General features: G+C 37.5%; 1 protein-coding gene across 2 annotated transcripts in view; it reads right to left on the minus strand.

The window, feature by feature from the left end:
- Positions 1 to 23685, minus strand: part of LOC131152103 (uncharacterized) — an 88788-nt gene that overhangs the window by 45262 nt on the left and 19841 nt on the right. For both annotated transcript variants that reach the window (XR_009135845.1, XM_058103747.1), the window contains exons 3-7: positions 22206 to 22425; positions 21995 to 22095; positions 9539 to 9660; positions 9362 to 9453; positions 8890 to 8995 (exon numbers count right to left, since the gene is read on the minus strand). Coding sequence is in view for 1 of the 2 variants with exons in the window: in XM_058103747.1 (XP_057959730.1) it covers positions 8890 to 8995; positions 9362 to 9453; positions 9539 to 9660; positions 21995 to 22095; positions 22206 to 22425 (641 nt within the window). In the remaining variant the exon portion in view is untranslated. The remainder of the gene's footprint in view (positions 1 to 8889; positions 8996 to 9361; positions 9454 to 9538; positions 9661 to 21994; positions 22096 to 22205; positions 22426 to 23685) is intronic.

Raw genomic sequence — 23685 nt, forward strand, 5'->3', positions numbered from 1 at the left:
ATGAACTATTCATGATAAGTTACATAATCCCTATAGAAGCTAAGATAAGGGAGAGATAACTGAAATGGTTTGGGCATCTGTAACATAGGTCAAACAATGAGCCAGTAAGAAGTAGGCCAATTATCGTGAGAGGCTAGGGGTAGACCTAAAATAATTTAAAATGAGATAGTAAGGATTTAATAGCCTTGAAATTTTCAAAGAAAAGTGCTCACGATTGTGTGATTTGGCAAAAAAGGATTCATATAGCCAACCCCTACTAGCAGAACTAGAGGCTTGGTGTTGTTGTTGTTGTTGTTGTAGTTGTTGTTGTTGTCTCAATGTTTGTTTCAATATGGAAATCCTATATTTATCTCATTATGATTATTGTATCATCCTTAAACCTATAGATATGCATTTTTCAACATAATAACCTATTGACAATAAAAAAAAAAAAAGTAAACGCCATAAAATTTTGAACAATGATAAATAATCACCCTTCATTCATAAAGTTTTCTTATTAAAACCATCCAAAAGAATCCTACATACATAATATTTTAAATTCTGGGACCATAATATTGGATGCCCCATATTAAATCACCCTTGAGCTATATTTTTTATCACAAGTGGTTAAATACTATGCTTATTTTGTTCCCATAATTTTGAATGCCCATGGGAATGAATGCAATAGGTGAATAGAGGATTCCCAAGCTTGTGAAAAAATTATGGAGAGATTTCAAATACCCACCATGTAGGTTTCCCGTGATAAACCAACATGCATTTCAGTTTCCAAACCTCACATTATTTTTCCTTTTATAGAAAAAGAAATTCATTAGATAAAGAAAGAATGTACAATCAGGAGAGAAGACATCTCCTTAACAAAATCTGAAAATCTCCAGAAAAACAAAACAAAACAAAAAAATAAATAAAAGGAAAACATAAAGAAAACAGAAAACTCAATCATTACGCCCTTAGAAGGGACTTCCAATCAGTCCCACTGAACATCTATCAAACACAACCCCTTAAAACTTCCATTGCCCACACACCACAAAGAAGCCATAAAAAGCACTTTCTCCCACACCAACGAATATGGAAGATCTTCCCTAAAAATATACGTAGATTATGTTCCTCACATAAGTCCCATAGCACTGCAAATAAAGCACAATTCCATAAAGCAATACCTCCTTCCTCCTTCCAAACCCCACAAAAGATGTTGCCAAGAACTCCTCCACTGTTCTTGGACAAACCCAGCTTTCTCCAAAACAATTAAATAACTTATTCCAAACCTTCCATGCAAAATCGCAATGCAAGAAAAGAAGAGAAATAGATTCTAAACAATCAAAACAAAACATACATATATCAGGGGATAAAGCCTTTAATGGTCTCCTCATCTGCAGCAAGTCATTAGTATCTATTCTGTTAAGCACAACCAACGAAATAAACCTTTGAATTTATAGGGGATTTTGACCTTCCAGAATACTTTGTAGAGTGGAAAGGAATGATTGGTAGCAACCAATAAATCAAAGAAAGATTTACATGAAAAAACACCTGTGGAATCGAACAACCAAGATTGGCTATCATCGTCAGAAGACATCCTACAACTGTTCAACATAACCAAAAAAGAAGATAATTCAATAGTTTCCCTATCATTCAAAGCTCTCCTAAAACGAAAATCCCAAGAAGGTAAAGGACCGCCCGAATCTGCAATAAAAGAAGCAATGGGATCATTTTTCCATGAGCTCAAGCGAAATAAACAAGGAAAGAGGTGGCCAAAACAACATTCCCCAACCATATATCTTTCCAAAAACAAATGCTGCAACCCTTGCCCATCATAAATACAGTGTTGGGAATAAAGAGAGGATAAATATAGGAAATAGCTTTCCACGGGCTTTCCAAAGAACATCTAGAGCCTAAATTAGCATCCCACCCATTCCCATCAAGTCCAAATTTACTTTTGATAACTTTATGCCACAAGGAGGAAACCTTTACAACCACCAAAGCCATTTATCCAAAAGAGCCATGTTCTTGGACACCAAATTTCCAAGACCCAAACCACCCTCTCTCTTAGTCCTACACACCAATTCCCAATTTACTAAGTGACCCTTGAAACCCCCTATCCTTGACCACAAAAAATCTCTCACAATTCTCTCAATCTTGCTAGCGAATCCCATTGGGATTTTAAAAATAGACATAAAATACAACGGATTACTAGAAAGACAAGCTTGGATTAGAGTAACCCTCCCTCCTAGAGCAAAAAAGGGTTCACTTCCACTTGTCTAACCTTTTGGACACTCTCTCCACCATCGGATCCCAAAAACTCACTACTCCAGGATTTCCCCCCAAAGGAACCACAAAATAGGACATCAACCACCCCAACTCTGCACACCCAACTTCCAAGGATAATTCCCTAACATTCTCTAAAGGCACCACGTTAATAGCCGCAATTCCACTCTTTCCCAAACTAATCTTCAACCTAATACCCTTACAAAAATTTGAAAAATCCCTACTATATTTAGAACAGAAGACTTATGGTCCTCAAGGAAAAAAATAGTGTCATCTGCAAATTGAAGATGAGAAGCCATAATCTCCTCCCTCCCCATTTTAAGAGTTTTCACTAAGCCTCTATCCACTGCCCTATCAACCAACCAACTCAAAACATCCGCCAATAACAAAAACAAAAACGGAGAACGAGGATCCCCTTGTCTAATGTCCCCCCCCCCCCCCGGGGAGCGGTTGCCCTAAACCAAGATTTAGGCTCGCCATTCACTATCACCACAAAATTCACATTAGACATGCACATTCTCATCCAATTATGCCATCTCTCTCCAAACCCCTTCCTCATTAAAATCTTATCCAAAAAATTCCAACTCAATCTATCATAAGCTTTTTCAAAACCCAACTTTAAAACAAGCCATTCTTCTTCCTTCTTCTGATATCCTAAATCAAAATTGCATCCACAATCTGACTACCCCCGCCCCCCACCCACAAATGCACTCTAGTCCTTAGAAATAGTCGTATCAAGCACCATGCATAACCTATTAGCTAGCACTATAGTGCTCTTCCAATTCATTTTTCAGAGAAATCCTTTTAGCCTCTTCTTCCCTCGAAAGTGTCACTCCTTCCTTTCTATCTAACTCTTCCAAATCTCCTATAATAGTAGACCTTTTAACTCTTATATATCTGAACACCTCCCTAATCCATACTTTTAGTTTATCTTTCAACCTGTTCAATTTCTCCATAAATCTAAACCCCTCCCATTCCCTTTCCATGTCCTCACTCCACGAATCCGTAACCAAGGATTGAAAAGAACCATGGTCTAACCACATATTCTCGAACCTAAACGGGTGGGGCCCCAAGTAACTTTCCTAGATTCTGATAATATAGGAAAATGATCAGACCTGGGTCTAGCTAATACTACTTGAGAAAGATAAGGGAACACCTCCTCCCAGTCGCTAGAAAACAAGAACCTATTAATCATACTAACCACCTCCCAAGCCCGACCAACTAACCATATAAAATTGGTGTGATCCAAGGGAAGATCCCTCAACCCACACTCCTTAATAACAAAATCAAACTGCTGCATAGATCCATTAACCTTACCACCCCCTTCTTTTCCTGAGGGAGCCTAACTGCATTAAAATCCCCACCCACAATCCACCTCGACAAGCAAAAACCAGAAATAAAATAAAACTCATCCCAAAAAGAATCCTTAAGAGCAGGTCTAGAAGGATAGTACATAATGGAAATCCACCATTGACCCCTATTTCTAATTTCGAGAAGGGCCAAAAGAGAGAAAAACTCCACTAAACTATCTACTCTAGTAATAGATTGAGTATCTCATAACACTAAAATGCCACCCGCCGCACCCTGAAAGGGTACAAAAACCCAATCTTTACACCGTCCTTCCCAAATCCCTCAACCTCTCCCATCTACTAACTCTAGCTTAGTCTCTTGAATTTAAACAATATCTAGAGAGTTCCTAATTAAAATCTTCCTAATCAAGCATCTTTTCCTAACATCACCTAAACCCCAAACATTCCAACTAATAATCTACATAATCTAATACACTTACCCCCTTTCCCAATCCCTTTCCTTCACCCATAATTAATGCAAGAAACCAAATTTTTTAATTCCTTTTCCACCCTCTTTTTTTTTTTCCTCTCATAAGTTTTTGTACTCAACCCCAACTCGACCTCAACAACTATAGGATTCACTAGCTTTAACCCCATATCATATAAGAGCTCATTTGGGTCTCTATAGTCCCTCTCACTAGCCCCTCGGCCAACATCAAAGTCTCTCCCCCCATTAGTCCCCTCATTGTGGCATAAAGACTTAGTAGAAAAAAGGATTGAATAGGAATAGGAAGAATACCTTTTCCTGGTTCTAGAGAGTTCAAGTCGCTCATTGGATCCACTGTCTCCTCATCCTTACCTCTCCTGACACCTAGAGGACTAACACCAACGACCACATTTTCAAGAATAGGCTCAGAAGCAAGGTGCAAAAGCCCCTCATCAAACAAAGCTTTACTCTTATCAGACCTATGCTTAACAAAACCTTCTAACCCTTGCCCAACATCAGAGGACAATAAAGCCTCTCTTCCTGTGTAAACTGTTATGGAAGTGATTGTTTCTTACTCTGTAATAACTCTTCCATTCTTTTGTTAAAGCACAAATCCCTATCAATTTCTTCCCAATTATCTTATCCTCCCATATTTTTCTCACTTCTCAGTTGATCAATTAATAAGCCAAAATTTGAGTCACAAAATCTGTTGAGATCATCATCTGCTTCTGAACACCTCTCCTCATCATCATCTATTTGAGTACCTTCACATTCAATAGAAAATGACCCCTTACTACAACTTGGATCTGTTTCAAAAAATGTACTGCCTTGCTTCTACTGAACTGATTTTGTATATCACCCTCTAAATATCCTCTACAAAAGTATATCATCTAAATCACCCTCCCCCTCCCCTAATTTCGTCGCTATGTCTATAGGTCGATCAATATTCTCAACAGAGATGGCATTCTTCTGAATATGCTCCCTGAACCCTTCTACCTCTAGGCTTGCTCATCAATTTCTGTCTTAGCTTTGCCCTTACTGCCTTCCTCACTTTTCTCTTTAATGTTCTCTAGGGATTGGGTATAAGCATTTATTATCTTGTCTTTTGTTAAAGTTCTGCCACCTTTTCGGATAAGGCTTCGCCCACTAAACCCTTGTCCTTTAACTACCCATTTAGTGGATGAAACAGGCTCACTGGTTGTAGGCCCAAATTTCCCTCTCTCAAACCCAATATTAAACTTGGAAGCAATATTAAAATTTGGGCTGGATAAGGAATTTAAAAACCTTTCCTGAAATAATGGGATTCCCCGTCGCTCTTTCTCGAATCAATCCTTCACCTCATTGACACGTCGCCGATGACTTCTCTGAATGTGCACTTCTCCGATTTTCTCAAGCCCTAGCTCTACTCCATCATCGACATTTCATGTCTTAACATGTTTAAGGAAGCACAATCTGAACATCTTAAGGCAATAAGCTTGTTATGATGACAAGAAAGATACATAAATGCTTCAAAGAGATTCCTCCAACCTTCACTATTCTTACTCTCAAGAACACATAGAATGTTGTGTTTTCCTCCAACGCCCCCCTTCTCTATTCATAAAAATCCCCCTCTGTCATTCAATCGCAATTTAATCAAGGCTCGGGTTCCTTCCCCTTTTAAGTATAGGCCTCCTCGATTAAGTTTGTAAACAACTCATTTTCCTTTACATATTACCCCTAATATCTTCACGAACCATATAAATTCCTCTTTCTTTAGAACTATAAATGAAAATTTTCTCCCTAAAAACTCCGAAATCCTTAAAGCTAGGGACTCAAGACGATTAGCACAACAGGTTTTGCGTCACAGCACTAATGAATGACCTCCCCACACAAACAGCTTCTTACCTGACAATTCGCTGGTCCCCTCCCCCCACATTCTTCCAAAATAAAACACCAATGAAGCTGAGACGAAATAATCATAGCATACTCATCCACCCCTTCTCAAAATCAGCATCGCAAACAAGAGTTCTCTGCATGTCGAATGAGGGTACACTGATTGCCTTTAGAAACCAAAGATGAGTTGTCAAAGGGGTGCTCTTCTTGAAAGCTCGCGTGAAGCAACTGTATTGGGATGTTAAGTTTGTATGTTGTTGTATGACAACTATACTAAGATTAGTTTTTGGTAGATAGATTTCCCCTGAAGGTTAAACAAGAGTTTTTGGAGAAGAAATATTGTCGAGGAAGATTCATCTTCTCTTATTGGTCAGACTTCATTAAATGGTCAATCGACTAGCTTAAGAATCGATTGACTAGGCTAAGAATGGGTCGATCACTCTCTATCGCCGGTGGAGCTAAGCAAACCCAGGATGACTTGTCGCAAGCATCGCAAGGGGTTGTATAAGGGAGTGACAGGATATAGGCTTCGAATAGTATGAAGGTGTCAAGTCTACGATTCAATTCTAGGTCTAGGTTAGTCGAGAAGATAGCTTTCAAGACCGAAAATATGTGAGAAACGTGTTACATGGTGTTCGCCATTCCTGTTGTAGTAAAGGATGGTGACGTCCACTCTTCGTCTCTTTATCTTTTGTTCTCCTTTCTATCTCGAATATTCTCAATCACCGGTTGTGTACTCTACCTCTCCCACACCTATTGCATGTCATGTCACTATGTCTCCTCATCAACTTCATTGTCATCTCAGCTATCCATTCCTTAAATACCTTGAAGAATTGGGAAATGCGACTCCTCTGAAGCTTGAGTCTAGTCAATTAGGAAACCATCCTTCCAAACCTCACATCATCAATCATTATGCATTCCAGTTTCCATCATCATCATCATCATTTATTATCCCTTTTCAAAGAACAATATCACATTAGACCATTCCACCTTGCACAACAGGGCAGTGCTCTTAAAAGTATTCTTGCAAGCATTTCTAAACCTCAAGCCAATTCTTATTTTCAATAATTTAAAAAAAGAAACAGAAAAAAAAAATACGAGCTTAAACATTAAAACTGTTTTGCAGGAACTTATTTATTGAAAAATAAGATTTTGTTAAGAAGAAGAAGAACAAGCAGCATAAGTAATCCTCCTTAAAAGATACAAAACAAAATCAAAATTAATAAAAACAGCATAGCCAACCAATCACACTGAAAACCAAGAAACAAAAACCTTTGAAACACCCAGCTGCAAAACTCCAAAAGGAGACCAAATACTGAATCCTATTCCTCCCCCCCCCCCCCCCCCCCCCCCGAAACAAAGCATAACCAAAGACATCTTCTTCCCTCAAAAAATATGCACATTCTGTTCCACCAAATCCCCCCAAAAAACTGCAAAAATTGCACACCTCCACAAGTTCGAAGCATCCTTACCCCTTCCAAACCTGAAAAATGGATTGCCAACAAATCTTCCACAGACTCCGTATGCACCCCATTCTCTCCAGATAAACCAAAAAGGTCGTTCCACACCCTCCGAGAAAGGAGAAATGCAGGAAAAGGGAGAAACAGATTCTAAATTTTGAAAATAAAAAGAACAAATATCTGGTGTCAAAGCCTTAAAAGGCTTCCTACTCTGCAACAGATTGTTACTGTTAACTCTATTAAAACGACCAAACAAATAAAAGCCTTAATCTTAGAGAGGGATTTAGCCTTTTCAATATTATGATCAACAGAAACTGAATTCTAGTGAAGGTAATAAAAATCATTAAACATTAAAATAGATGCTTTTTCAATTGAAAAAATCAATAAAATTGAAGTGTCATGCCCAAAACACATGAATATTAAGCAGCAAAATTTTAACATCAACTGCATTAATCATCTTCCAAGCCTTTTCTTAGAAAATTCTTCTGGTATCCATTCTAATATTTTAAAAAAACATACATATGCACTCAAATATTAAATAAATTATATTCAGTGGTTTTAAACAAGCTATAAAGTACCTCATTTTCATTTCTAGCTGATATTAAATTTTCATTACCTACTAGTTGTTCTCGCCTACAGTTAGCTGATCGTGCACACTTCATTGCCATAAAATAATATTCCAATTATTTTTATTTTTTTTTTCCACTAGAAGCATTGACATGAGACTCTGTTCTTACTTTTATTTCAGCTGTATAGTTTCTAATGCACTTCAAAATAAAATAAAATCCCAAACATAAATAAATTCATAACATGCATAACAGCAAAGATCCAACACTGACACTCTCTGCACACTCTGACACATCCAACATTTCATAAACGAATTTCTATGACACTCCTTGGACCCTCCTTTAATGGTTCTCTGAGTCTTTAACATATTATAAGCATTATGATGACACATTGTAATATGACTATTTTATTTTATTCATGACAAGAAAAACTTATTAAGGAAAATCAACAATGATGTGAGCTTTCAAAACAATTATTATAACCTTGTCAACATTTGTAATGGTGGGAGTGATTATTGAGAATTTATATGAAATGCAAAAATAAGGAACAAGCATATGCATTTATTCTGTGTTATATAAATGTTAAAAACATAATATTTCTCACATGTTTAAATACATTATTTTATTTTTAACAAATGTGCCCTTGCCATACTGCATCCTAAATTGTTAGGTTCTATTGTTTCCCCATAGCCATGATGTATCATATCCGAGCCCTACAATTGTGACCATGCTTCATAGGAAAACTTTTTCCTACATCATATAATTTTATTTAATTTGTAATATCAAATCCAAAAACATGATACAATATGGACAAGAATTTTCAGTTTTTAACCCACGATAAAGTGACAAATGAGATCCAACATGTATTCACAACCATGAACATAGGAGCAAAACAACTGCTTTTTAATTTGTTGTGTCACCCATATGATAATACAAGATTCTCAAGGTAAACTCACCTGGCTCACACGCCCTCGTCGAAGCACTTCAGGAGATAAATTAACATATTTCAAAAAGGCCGCTGCATGACCTCGCCACCAATTATCACCCTCAAGCACAGGCCGCCTGTGTGTGTCAGTCAGTGTGTGTGTGTGTGTGTGTGTGTGTGTGTGTGTGTGAGAGAGAGAGAGAGAGAGAGAGAGAACCATAAGAACAATGTTACAAGACATACCATAGAAAATTTGCATGAAAGACAAATATATATATTAATCACAAACAGGCACATATATACACAAAATCAAGCATAGACCTATATTTATGTAAGAATATGTCTGTGTGCACATGCATCGTACAAAAACACACATGTGCATCTGTCTATTTATGTATAAATATGCGTGAGCATGCTTGCATTACATGAAAATTGAGTAAAATATCATAGCTTTTGTGATTAATACATATATGTGATTAAAGGCCCATATATTGATTAATAACCTATTACGAGTCCATGACGTCAGAATTCCTTGCCGATATAGCCATGCACAAGGAAATAAGACGGGATGTCTTCCAAAATCAAGTAATGGACCCTGCAACATGTATCAAATAACTTAGAAATTTCTATGATAAAATATAGGGGGAAATGGTTATATATTATATATTCTATCACAACACCGTATAAGCAGCTTCAGCAAACTGATGAAGAGCAACAGCCTGCTGCATCTGTTCTTCAGACACTTCTACACACCCTTCATATGATCTTGGAGACTGGCTACGCCTCTGCAATAAAGCTAGTCCTGGCAGCAAACCAAAACAAGAGTGAATTTTGAAATGAATTGAGAATCAGAGACTTGACACAAAATATATTATATGCTTTACATTGTCTGTTACATAAACAATAATGGGCAAAGGCTAAAGCAAACTTTTTTAGGATAAACAATGAACCATATTAAGATGGGAAAGAGAGAAGACATAAAATGGAAGATTAAAAACGAAACAAAACAGAACAAAAAGCAAGATGAAAGGATAGCAAAAACAAGAATAAAACAAAGAACTAATGAGGCAAAGATTTTGCATCTCTCTAAAGGTCAATCACACTACTCCAAAGAACCCATTCACAGAGCAACAAAGTGAAGCAAGCAAGACTGCCCTACAACCATGGTCTTACATTTCCACGAAATTGTTGAAATCGAAATAGCAATCAATTTCCGTCTTGCATAATTTCCGTAGAAATTTCAACGATTCATCCGAAATTTATCAAAATCTCAAAATTTTAATGAAACTTGTCGAAATTTGAACTATGCCATGAAATTTCCCCAAAATGCAAATGAGAGATTTAGGAGTGAAGAGAAATTTCTCTCTTAATTTATTTTATTTATTTTTATCAAAACAAAAGATTATTACAAGTGCTTTTGAAATTTATGAAAAAGTAAACTTGCAACAACATTTTATTTAACCATTCATGTATAAATTATCATTATTTGTATAATAAATGCTTTACTACTTATTTCCATTATTTTTTCAAATTGAAATCGAAATTGGCATCAAAATCGAAATTTCCGTTGAAATTTCCGTACTTTTGGAGCTTCGAAATTTGAGTTGAAATCGAAATTTAAGACCTTGCCATTGCCTACAACATAGAAAGCTGGCAAGAGTAGTAGAACCACCAAAATTTCTAGCTTTGTGCTCTAACCACATACCCAAACATACTGAACTACAAAAAGGGCAAAGTACAACATCTCTAGAAAGCCTTCCCCACCATTGTCCATTGTCTTAAATTTCCAAGAAATTGTTGAAATTTCTCTCAAAATTACCAACTACCGCCACTCTCGAAATTGAAATGGCTGTTGATTTAATTTCCACGAATAATCTGAAATGAATCGAAATCCAAAATTTTAGCAAAGTTGATGAAAATTTTAACTAAATCAAATTTCCTTGAATCTGAAATTTGATATCCAAAACTCAAAATTGAAATTCATCTCTTAACTAATCCTTTTTTTCATTGAAACTAAAGATTTATACCGGATGGATATGAATATACAGCCAATTTATCTGTATTTGTAGAATAAATAAAATTCAACAATTTAATTTATATTCATTGAATTTTTTTTTTATAGTTATACAAGAATTTCATTGATAAAATAATAAGAATATACAGCCAGGAGAATAAAACATCTCCCTCACGTGGTCTGGAAAATCCAGATAGAAAACACAAAGAAACAACCTGAAAACTAACACTCCAGCACATAACACCTGTCGCGCGGAATATCAGAAAAGCTCAACCCCCCCCCCCCCTCTCTTCAAATTCCATTGCCCCACACACAAAAGAGAAACCAAATAATGTATCTTTTCCCAAACAAGCAAATAACATGACTTTTTTTCCCCAGAAAAATACGCGCATTTTGCTCCATCCATAGCCCCCAAAATATTGCAAAAAAAAACATACTTCCAAAGCACCACCCTTTCCTTTTTCCATTCAAAACCAGCAAAAGAAACATCCATAAAGTCCTCCACTGCCCCTGAACTCACCCACATTCGCCTAAAATACCAAATAGTCCATACCCTCCAAGCATAATCACAATGAATGAACAAATGTAATGCAGATTCTAAATAATTAAAACTGTAGAATTATTAGATATCTGTCAGCCTTTATTAGAGGCTGATCATTAGGACATTTAGGGCTAACAAATCAGTTGATTTGTTAGCTATTTTTGGTTCCACGATCCCAAGGGATTTAAAGAGCATGTTACCCGATTCTGCAGATAGTCTTTCCTATTTCACTGCTTTCCATTTTAAATAGGATATTCTATTTCAGTAGGTTGTAAATATCCCTAGTAATTAGATGAGAATTATAATCTATTTAAAGGGAATGTAATTTTATTCAAAAGTTAGTGGAATATTCAGTCTTCTTTTCCACATTTCAACATGGTATCAAAGCATCCTCTGAACCCTAATCTTCCCATATGACCAAATATGGTATGGCTAACGGGAGACGCGACTCCACCTCTTCAGTCTCAAAAGTCACCACCAATCAGGAAACCATGGTCTCAGGCAGCAGCAGCAGTTCAGATAGCAGCCTCATGCCTCATTGTCGACACCCTGGTCACGCCAAGGACACCTGCTGGAAAATGCATGGTAAACCCGCAGATTGGAAACCTTCCTGCTTTGCCAACGACAAAGAAGGACGGGGAAATTTCATCTCGGTAAGATGAAAAACCAACACCACCCAAGCCCAGTCTCTTCAACAAGGAGCAACTAGAATTATTGCAGAAAATGTTCAGCCAATCTTCAGCAGCCCCTACTACTGTGGTTGGTACCGGTTCTTTGGCACACAAAGGTAATTTTTTAAGTGCTCTTAATGTTAAAATGGAGAAGCTAGGTCCATGGATTATAGACTCAGGAGCATCGGACCATATGACCGGAAATAGAAAAATATTTTCTACTTCTAGTCCCTGTTATGAAAATTTAACAATCAGGATAGCAGATGGTTCACTCTCAAAGGTGGCTGGTACACGTTCTGTTAAAATTTCAGAGAACCTAACAATCAACTCAGTTCTATTAGTGCCAAATTTGGATTGCTGTCTATAAGTAAACTCACTCGGGATCTCAATTGTGCCACTAAATTTTTCCCAAATATGTGTGAATTTCAGGTCTTGGATTCAGGGAAAACAATTGGCAGTGCTAAGATGTGTTTGGGGCAATATCTTCTCGAGGTTAATGATCCTCCTCAAGGAACAACTCAAAAATCCGATTGTTTAGTGTCTAGAAGTCAAAGTTATTTTTCTGTCATTCATTCCAATAATGATAGTGCAATTATGCTATCGCACTATAGGTTAGGACATCCAAATTTCTTGCATCTCAAGAAAATCTTTCCTTCATTATTCAATAATAAAAATCCAAATGATTTTCAGTGTGAGATGTGTCAATTTTCAAAACATGCTCCCAACTTTTATCCCAACCAACCCTACAAAGCATCCCAACCCTTTTCAATGATTCATAGTGATGTGTGGGGGACATCTAAGATCAAGAATATTACTAGATCTAGCTGGTTTATATCTTTTATAGATGATCACACTAGACTTACCAGGATATTCCTCATGAAAGAAAAGTCAGAGGCAGGTCAGATTTTCAAAAATTTTAACACCATGATCCAAACACAATTCTAAGCAACAATACAGATTGTGAAAACTGATAATGCCAAAGAATATTTCAAATTCATTCTTGATGATTATCTCGAGTCAAGGTATAATAAACCAAAGTTCCAGTGTCGACACCCCTCAGCAAAATGGAATTGCCGAAAGAAAAAACTGGAACCTACTAGATGTTGCTCGCTCCCTCATGTTCTCTACACATGTACCAAAACTCTTTTCGGCTGAAGCCATTCTCACTGCAGCCTACCTCATAAATAGGATGCCCTCTTGTGTTCTCAAATTCCAAACTCCCTATCAAACTCTACTTCAATCCTTTCCCAGTACTCGACTCATCTCCACTATTCCCTTCAAAGTATTCGGGTGCTCAGCTTTTGTTCATGTTCATAGTCAACATCGAGGTAAATTTGATCCTAGAGCCCATAAGTGCATTTTACTCGAGTACTCTCCAAACCAAAAGGATTATAAATGCTATTTACCAGCTACTAAAAGATATTATCACTCCATGGATGTCACCTTTTTTTAGTAACAACCATATTACCCCAAATCTAAAATTCAGGGGGAGATTACACAGGAATTCCATCTTTGGGATATTGAAGGGTTATCTCACCCTTCTTCTGATTCTGGTCCTTCTCACCTATCACAAATTTCAGAATCTATTCCAACTACTGACTTCATTTCTCCTAAACATCCCTTCTTAGAATCTCCCGTGAAACATCAGCATCTGGACACTATTCAACCAACAAAAAATGATGAGTTGATTACCTATTCACGGAGGAGAAATTCACCAAAAGGAGATAGAACAACAAGCATCCCTTGAGCAAATCCAAGAGTCTAATCCGAGCCCTAGATCAAGTGAAAATCCACCAAGTAACTCTAATCCCAAGACTTCCTATAATGAGTTAACTAATGATGATAGTGATTGTCCTATTGCTACGAGAAAAGGTTGCGTACAAAAGACACGGTGTCAAATATATAAGGAGGAAGTAACATTAAAGGAGCCTTTGGGAAGATAGCTGAATTATAGATTTTATCATTGAGGACAAAGCAAGAGTAAGGTTGTGTACACTGTGAAACCCTCGCCCTACGCTCAAAAAGCAGGGAGCCTTGTGGCCCAGGGATGCCCTTTATCATTAAGGACAAAGGATGTCATTTTATTGATGAGAGAGCAAGCAGGGAGCATGGCATCACTCCAAAAATCCTTGGGTATCATTCATTAGATACAATAGAGTATGACTAACTTTGATAATATGCATGCTTTTCCTCTCTATAACTTTATTTTGTCGTGGAGTCTAGGCATAAGATGACTAATGACTCATACTAGTTAGTCATGTAGGTAATGAATTGGATACTGAAGTACTCCTTAGCATTATTAGGTATGAATAACCTTGATGGGCATATCAAACTGAAAAAAGAGGCATAGAAGATAATTAACAACACAACAAACTTTCATTAAATACAACCAAGCCACCCTAGAGTAGCCATCTACAAATATAATAAAAGTATCAGAACCCTAACTTTAAGCTAACACAACTAGGACCCCAAACATCAGAGTGGACTAATGTAAAAGGGCTAACCTCCCATTTACTGACTCAAGAAGCAAATGGAACACGATGATCTTTTCCAATTGACAAGACTCGCACTCAAGATTAGACACAAAACTCAAATTAAGAACTAGTGGTTTTAACTTATCCAATGACAGATGATCAAGGCGACAATAGGTTTGAAGTGGTGTAGCAACAGCAATGCAAACAATAGGAGGAGAGAGCAACTCAAAGTAGTAAAGTCCACTAGCCTTACATTCTATGGCAATCGTCTTCCTCGTCTTCAAATCTCAAATAACAGCACATCTAAGAAACAAGGTTATATAACAAATTAATAAACTTCGTAATCTCATTAACAAACATGAGATTGAAAGGGATTTAGGGATGTACAAAATAGAAGAGAGAGAGAGATGTAGGGAATAAGATATACTATTCATTTATGCCCTAAGTCTCCAACTCCACCTGAATTGCATGCTTGTTGCTTCTGCGATTTTCTGGCACCTGTTTCTCCATTTCCTCCTGAGTACGCCGCAACATGGTTTTCTCATCGAAAACCACATCCCTACTGATCACCACCTTGTTTGTCATTGGATCCCACAGCATGAATCATTTCACGTCTTTTTGATATTCCAAAAGGATGCATTGTCTAGACTTCGCCTCAAGCTTGAATCCCTCCTCACCAAGAATGTGCGCATATGCTGGACACCCAAATACTCTCAATCCGAAATAGTCTACCTCGTTACCTGTCCACACCTCCTCAGCAACTTTCCCATCTTGTGATGCCCTTGGTGACCAAGAAATAAGCCAAACTAACCGCCTTGACCCAAAAATGCATACCGATCCCAGCATTACCCCTGAGACACCGAGCCCTTTCAGCTAGAGTTCGGTTCATCCTTTCCGTCACACCATTTTTTTGCGGTGTTCGGTGTACTGCAAAATGCCTCCTTATGCCATGCTACTCGCAGAACTCTCTAAAACTCAAGTTTGTGTACTCAATTCCATTTTCTGTCCTGAGGAACTTGATCTTTCTCCCAGTCCGGTCTTCCACCTTAGCTTTCCACAGTTTAAACTCAGCAAACGTCTCCAACTTGTGCCACATGAAGTAAACACAAACCTTCCGTGAGTAATCATTGATGAAACTCACAAAATACACATGTCCCCCTCATGATGCCACTCTCACCAGCCCCAAACGTTCGAATGAATGTAGTCCAATATTCCCTTCGTCTTGTGTGTGGCTGTCATGAACTGAACTCTATTCTGCTTCCCAAGCACACAATACTTGCAGAACTCCAACTTACATGATTTGCCCCCTTCAAAAGATTTCTCTTGTGAAGTTCCTTCATTCCACGCTCAACCATATGCTCTAAACGCATATGCCACAAAACACTACTGTCAGACTTTGCGGCTACAGCTCCACCTACAACCGTAGCACCCAGCAATGTGTATATATTCCCCGGCACTCTCTTCCCCTTCATCACGGTCAGAACGCCCTTGCTCACCTTCATTACCCCACCTTCATATTTGTAACTAAACCCGTTACAATCCAAGGTGTATAATGAAACCAGATTCTTCCTCGACTCCGGTATGTGTCTCACATCACATAATGTCCTCACCACACCATCGTATATCTTGATTCTGATATTACCCATCCCAACCACTTTGTACATAGCATCGTTCCCCATTAGAACGGAACCAGAACTCACCAATCTGTACGTAGTGAACCAGTCCTTGTTGGGCATCATATGATAAGAACACGCCGAGTCCAAGATCCAAGAATCTGCGAACTCATCTGACCCAAATGAAACTAAGAGCATATCATCGTCACCGCTCCCAAAGTCTCCTTCTACTACATTCTCTGTGTTTGAAGACACTTCCTTGTTTTCAGCATTCCCCTTCAACCTCTCTGGACACTCGGGTTTTATGTGTCCCTTTTTACCACACTTAAAACACCGCACGTCCTCCCTCTTCCTAGATTTGGACCGAACCCTATGGTTGCTCAATCCACCCCGAAACTTGCCTCTCCCACGATCCTAATTACCCTTCACCACGAGCCCTTCACCTTGTGAACCCTCATCGCTGGTCTTCTTCCTCTGAAGGTACCCCAACAATGCACTCGTGATATCCTTCAACTCCAAGGTTTCTTTCCCCTATGTTAGAGTCGTAACCAGATTCTTGTATGTAGGAGACGTAGGTACGGAATTAAGCAGCATCAATGCTTTGTCCTCTTCCTCGAACTTCACATCAACTCGCTTCTAATCACTAATGATCTGATTGAATGTGTTGATGTGCTGAGTCAGGTCTGAACCCTCTACCATCTTAAGCCAATATAGTTTTTTCTTAACATACAACTTGTTCATCAATGACTTGGACATGTACCGGCTCTCCAATTTCAGTCAAACCGCTGAGGGCAATTCCTCATCCATGACGTGATACATCGCATCATCGACCAGACAATGTCGGATAGTGGACACAGATTTTGCTTCCAGCTCCTTCCAACTTGTGTCATCCATGCCTTCTGGCTTCTTTTCATATAGTGCCTTCACCACACCTTGTTGCACTAGCAAGTCCTTCACCCTCCTCTGCCAAAGCCTGAAATTTCCTATTCCATCAAACTTCACCAAAGTGATCCCAGCCATTGTGAATCAATAGCTCTGATACCAATTGTTGATGTGAGCACGCAGCGGAAACCTCACACAAACTCAAACAATCACAGAAACAAGTAATGCACGCACTCAATGATGAGCAATATAGAACAAGCAACCACTCACAATGAGAATCAACGAAAGCAATAATAAAAGACACAAGATTTACGTGGTTCGGCAATTTGCCTACGTCCACGGGAGCAACAACTAAATTTTCGCAATCACCAATGTCAAGCATTCAACTATGGTTACAAAATATGATTACATACCAACTCTAGGCATACAGGAACCTTATAACCTATCTAAATCATCCCTGCAGCAATCCTCGGAGGAAAATCCTCCAATCCCCCCAATCTACTGATCTCCAAATTCAAAAACCGTAACCTGCGCTGAACAAAATTGTCGACGATTTGGCGAAACCGTCTACGGTTTGAAGCCGAGAGCATTCCTTCTACAATCTATCTGAAAACCATTGACCGTTACAGTGAAATCGGCGACAGTTATCCATCGATGCTGAATCCGTCGAGCAAATCGTCGCCCAAACCGGCGACGGTTTCTTCCTGCAAACTTCTCCCTTTTGTTCTTTACTTTACGATGCTTTCCTGATGCATGTGTTCCACTCAAATATGAGCCACATCCCCACCACATTTGGTAGAATACTTTTTTGGTTGGCAAGTAGATCAAATCGCAAAGGTAAATTATTGGAAATGGGAGTGCAATAGAACAACAAAAGAAATTCTATCTTCATTCCAAGGGGCTTGAAAGGGTAAAATTGGCATAGCTTCAATGAAGCCTTGGAGTCTGTGGGAGGTACGCAAAAGACTCCTAATCACAAGAGAGAGAGGTTGGGAATGACCCTTCACAAACAACCATCGGAGTTGGAAGGATGCATTATAGGGAGAATCATTGCCAAAGGTCCAGCAAAGTGACTGGCATTACGGCAATAGTGGACTAGGGGTGTACAAAATTTACTAAAAACCAAAAACCAAACTGTTTGCCATTTCAGTTTGGTATTTCAATTTTGGTTTTGAATTTTATAAAACAAATCTATGATTTTGGTCTCACAAAAAAAAAATTTTAAATTAAAAATTTTAAAAATAAGAATAAAAATAAAAAATGGTACCCGAAAAAATAGAAAAACTGATTGACAAGAAAATTTTTGCTTTTAATAGTGTGTATGTGTGTGTGTGCATGTGTGTGTTAATATTCTCTTGTATTTTCTTTCATGCATTTGTTAAATACAAGCTTTAGTTATTTTTTTGGATGCACAACACTTATAAGGGTAAGTATACAGAAGGAAGGGCTTCTATAGAGAAGCAGAAGCCCCCCAGACTCCTTTTTGATGTGGGACAAGGGAGGAATGAAGAGGAACTCTGAAGGCTAGGGTTAGCCCGCGCCTTGACAAGGTCGTTGCCCATTGTCCGACATCGACCATGAGGAAGAAGGGAAGATCCTTCCTCCTCCTATAAAAATCCATCCACCGCTAGCAAGCGGGCCACGCTTATCTCAAATTTTGATGGGCTACAATAAGCTTTAAAGCCCATTGCTTTAGAGGATTACTTTTCTTGACTAAGATGGGCCTAGAATTTTAAAAATTTTCATAGTAAAAACCAAGAAAACCAAACTGAACTAGAAAAATTCAGTCTATGGTTAAACTAAACTGTCGGTGCACAATTCGATTTTGGTTTGAGAATTTTAAAACCATTTAATTTGCTTCAATAATCAGTTTTGGGGAAAACTGAATTGAATTGAACCAATTACACCCCTACTATGGAGGTACAGTGTGATGTCCGGCAAATGTGGAGGCGGTCGATGGTCCAAAGGACATCACTTCAGCTAGGATTTGGGATGTGGAAAGGGCTAAAGATCGAGAGCCCAAGATTAGTGGAGTGGGCTTAGAGTTGCATGGATGAGGATTATACACATCACTTTGAACTTGGGTCAGTTGTTGGATGCTATTGGGCATGATCAAACTATATTTAAAGGGCAGCCCGTTCCAACTAACTTATCTTCTCCGAACCAGGCCAAAGACGTCTCATGCTTTGTAAGTTCCTTCTGTTAGATATTTGGCCCAAAGCCCATTGATTAATGGAGCAGCTTATGGTTTCGAGTAAATCTCCTCACAACCAGGCCCAAAGCTTGGGAGAGGCTCAGGTGGAGGTGTCGAGATTTGATACGGATGGGTGATGTTGTTTTGGGCAAAGCGAGGAGGTGAAGGAGAAACAGCCTCACAGTACCTCCTTTTTGATAGGGGTGGACTGTGCAAATGAGTAACATGAGATGTTTTCAGTGGGAAATGGATGAGGGAAGCGACTTATTGAAGATGGATGACTTACCAAATAGGTTCCTATGAGAATGGTTGTCAAGAGGTACTTATGGAGGATAATGGTACGACTACTCGAATCGAAAAATAAGATCGTGCAATTTCAATAACAAGAAGATGAGGATGGATGGGATAAAAAAAAATCCCCAGGTTGTCGAAAAGGCATCAACATCAAAGGTTTATACTCACGAGAGGCAAAAGAGTAAGGAAATAAAGGATGATCCAACTGAGAAGCGTCCAAAGGTAGATGGGAGGCCAATTAAGCTCCTCAAAAAACACAATGATGGTAATTTTTACATTGACAAATCAAACGGGTTGAAACCTTGAGGGAAAAAAAAAATGTTACTGCGGAAGTTCCCTTGGAGAAGAATAAGTGGGGCGATGTATCAAATAAGGAGGGGGATATGGCTAGTGATTCTGATTGTGACAATCGACTACTCATAGATGAGGTTCATGAACAACTTGGTTATGGATTAGAATATTCTGATTTTATGGGGGCTCATTCCTTGTAGTTTCACCTCCAATGGAGGGGTCTTGAGGGAGCTCTTTGTTCGAGAAATGGTGAATTAGAAGAGATAGCAGACAAGATTGAGCAGAACGAAACCAGTACGGATTTCATGTCCAGTATTCAACATATGATGGATAAAAAAAGGTAAGTGAGTTAATAGACTCAGAAGGAAAGGAACCCCACTTGGATGGTGCATAACTAAGACTAGCAAGGGGCAACGGGAATTGGCTAATTTGCAGTGTTCCATCAATTACGATGGGAAATGACTAAAAAGAGGTTTTCATAGGTAGTGTTTTGTTTAGATTTAGGTAGGGTCTGGGTGGTGGATAATAGTTGTTTGGATTTTGGGCAACCATGGTTTGGGTGGTCTTTAATCTTTGTTTTTTTTTTCTTATTTTAGGATTCCTTATTCTCTCTTGCTTGTACTTCTTTCTCTCTAAATATTCTTCTTTTGTTATCTAAAAAAATTGACTGTACAAACATTTTTGTCCTTATATCGATTTTTTTTTTCTTAAACAATTTTAGAAAACTTATGGATATTCTAATTATAATTTATTTTAAATTCACATGATCAATTTATTTTAATTTTAACTTAAAATGATGTATAAAATGAATGATTAAATCCACAAAAGTAAATTTTGAATATTATGTGGTGCTTGGGAGCATGGATTTCGGGGCTTGGAATTGGATTTATGTGGATCTTGAAGATCCTCAATTTAATTTAATATTACGTTTTGTTCACTTTGACACAAATCCAAATGCAAAATTTGCTCCCAAATGCAAGGTTAGAGTATTTTTGGTTACCAAAATAACTGAAAACCATATGGGTTTTGGTTTTTCCAAGAACAGCTAAAAACTGACAATAGATATAGAAGACTGGCAAAATAAACAAACACTTTTCATAATCTGCTTCTTCATTATATAAATATGAAAATAAAAAACAGAAAAAAAAATTAAAAATAAAAAAAGACACCAAACATACCTTAAGATTTCCATTCTAAAAGAAACCTCAATGATTGGGAGGCTAAAGAGATTAAATCTTTGCATTCTTTATTGGATGCTTTCACCCAACTTATAGGAGGGATAGTCGGGCGGGAATTCTGAATGCTTGGAAGAAGTTTTTTGTAAACCTTTTTTTTATCATTTGATTTGTTTGTCCAAGTCTTTCCCCCTTCATCCTAATATTTGGAGGGCTAAAGTTCCCTCAGAGATAATTCATTGTTTGGCTAGTGGTTCTTATAGAATTAAGATCAACAATCTATTGCATAGTAGGGGGGCTTCTAAGGATTTGTCTCTAGATAGATCATTTTGCATTGTTTTTCTGCTAGGGGTTTGTGGATTGGATTGTTTGGTTTATTTGGAGAGTTGGCATTTCCAGAATTGATTGAAGCCATTTTGCTTATTTCTTTCAGAGGTCTGGAGAGGAGAGATTCTCATGGACAGTGGACATTTACACTTTTATCTGTTTTGCAGGGGAATCTGGGCAGATTATCAATGGAAGAGATTTGTCTGTATCATTGCTCTGGGACAGAATCTGGACATTGATTTAGGTGTTTTCTGCTGGTTACTTTACAGGTTTCTGTTTTTCAGATCTACAGAATGATTGGCAGGCTATTTTGATGTGACTTGATTTTCTTTCTTATGTTATAGTAATTTATAGTTTTACTGAAAGCTTTCTTATCCTAAGTTCTATACATTCTACTCTCTTAACGAACACTCCTTTTTCCATCTAGCATGAATTCTTTAACCAAAAAAAAACTTTCATACATAAAAGAACATGTTAGATTGTCAAGAACAGCCTGATGAATAAAAACAAAATTGCATATAAGATAAAGCTGCATCTACCGGCATAAAACAAGGTAATACATGCAACAATTCATTAACATATACCATCAATTGCATAAATCACTTTCACGCTGTTACATTATATTAAGCATCAAAAATCCATTCCACAACCTGTACAAACCTGCCAACAATTCCAAATGACCAGTGCCTGATGCACGATATGCAACGAGATCACCCAATAATCTTGCTACCGAATAGACTTCATCTTCCTCCAACTCACTCCTGAACAAATGAGGTAAAAAATAGTGGGGGACAGGGGTGGGGTATCAGAAAACTCACTAAATTTAATATAAAAAAAAAATACACACTAACCAAAACACATAGAACCCTACAAGTATTTGGCACGTCCCAGACAGCACAAAGCCTCACGAATGCCATGATCAAATACCTCCCGGTAATGAGACTTCCATGCACTATCTTGGGTGGCATAAAAAGACCTCCACTTAAGAACATCAGATCCCGTAAAACATTGTACTAGTGCCACAAAACACACCATGATCAAAAAAGCAACCAGTATTTTTTGCTTCCACCATTCACCATTTAAAAATACACCTGCATTCCAGACATTTACAGAAAAAAAAAAAAAAAAAAAAGGTTATAATTTTTACTAAAAAACACCAAAGCAGAATTTGCAACAATGAGAAGATGAGAAAAAACGCTATCCCTACACATGGAAAACACAGAAGGCAAGAATTTTGAGAGGCAAGAGCCCCCATTTAATGAAATCAAACAGTAAACAAAAACACACCACTCAACCAAGATTTTACTGCACATGTTTAATTCCTTAGACAACCAACGTACAGGAATGATCAAGAATGCAGGATCCATATTTTGATGGTCAGACTAGATTTAGATGCAACAACAACAATCATAAAATCATATCAAATACAGAGGACAGAACTATAAAGAACCAGAGGGAAACTGACAAATAGAATGTGTCATCTGTTTTCTAGGATAAAATTTCTCTTTTTGAGGAAGTCAAGGGTTGGCTTTTCTCCTTTAAACAACAGCTCAAAGAAAAAAAGAACACTTTGGAAGGAGTATTAAGTCCTCAAAATCTCTCTATAAGAAAAATCAGGATCTCCCCCGAGCTCAAAAGCCTGGTATGTTGTAAGTTGTAACATGATTTGCCTTTTCCCAATCAATTTGGTTTCTATTGCAGATTACGTTGAGCCCCAAGATCTATAACCAACACATAGAACCATCCAACACACACAAAAGGAGAACTAAGGGCCTGTTTAGTATCATTTCTACTTTCTGTTTTTTGTTTCGTTTATGTACAGTGAAGAAACATATTATAAAAACGTGTTTGTTTATGTTGCCAGTTTTCTATTTTGATTGTCGGTTCTCAACTGTTTGCTAAAAACCTGAAAACTAAAGGCTTGTTTAGTATCGTTTCTGTTTTTGATTTTCTGTTTTGCATTTCTGTACAACAAAGAAATCGATTATAAAAATGTGTTTGTTTATGATATCGTTCTCTATTTCTGTTTAACGGTTTTCACCTGTTTGCAAAAACCCAAAAAAAAAAACTAAAAGCCAGATTCTATGATTTTCAAATGTTTTGGCAATTTGTTATCAAAATGTTTTAGTATCCAGAATGAATTTTTTTGAATTAAATCTTTCATTTTATTCATACTTTTTTAATTAAAATAAAAAAAAAATGATCATATGAATTTAGAATATAATTAAAATAAAAAATTCCCCTATATTTCAAAAAAATTAAAAGATAATAAAATCCATTTAAAGAACATTTTTAATATATTTCAATTGTCATATACAATAACATTGTTCTTGTAAAGTGAATTTTGAAAG

Source organism: Malania oleifera, chromosome 3, assembly GCF_029873635.1.
Source record: "Malania oleifera isolate guangnan ecotype guangnan chromosome 3, ASM2987363v1, whole genome shotgun sequence".
Taxonomy (NCBI): Eukaryota; Viridiplantae; Streptophyta; class Magnoliopsida; order Santalales; family Ximeniaceae; genus Malania; species Malania oleifera.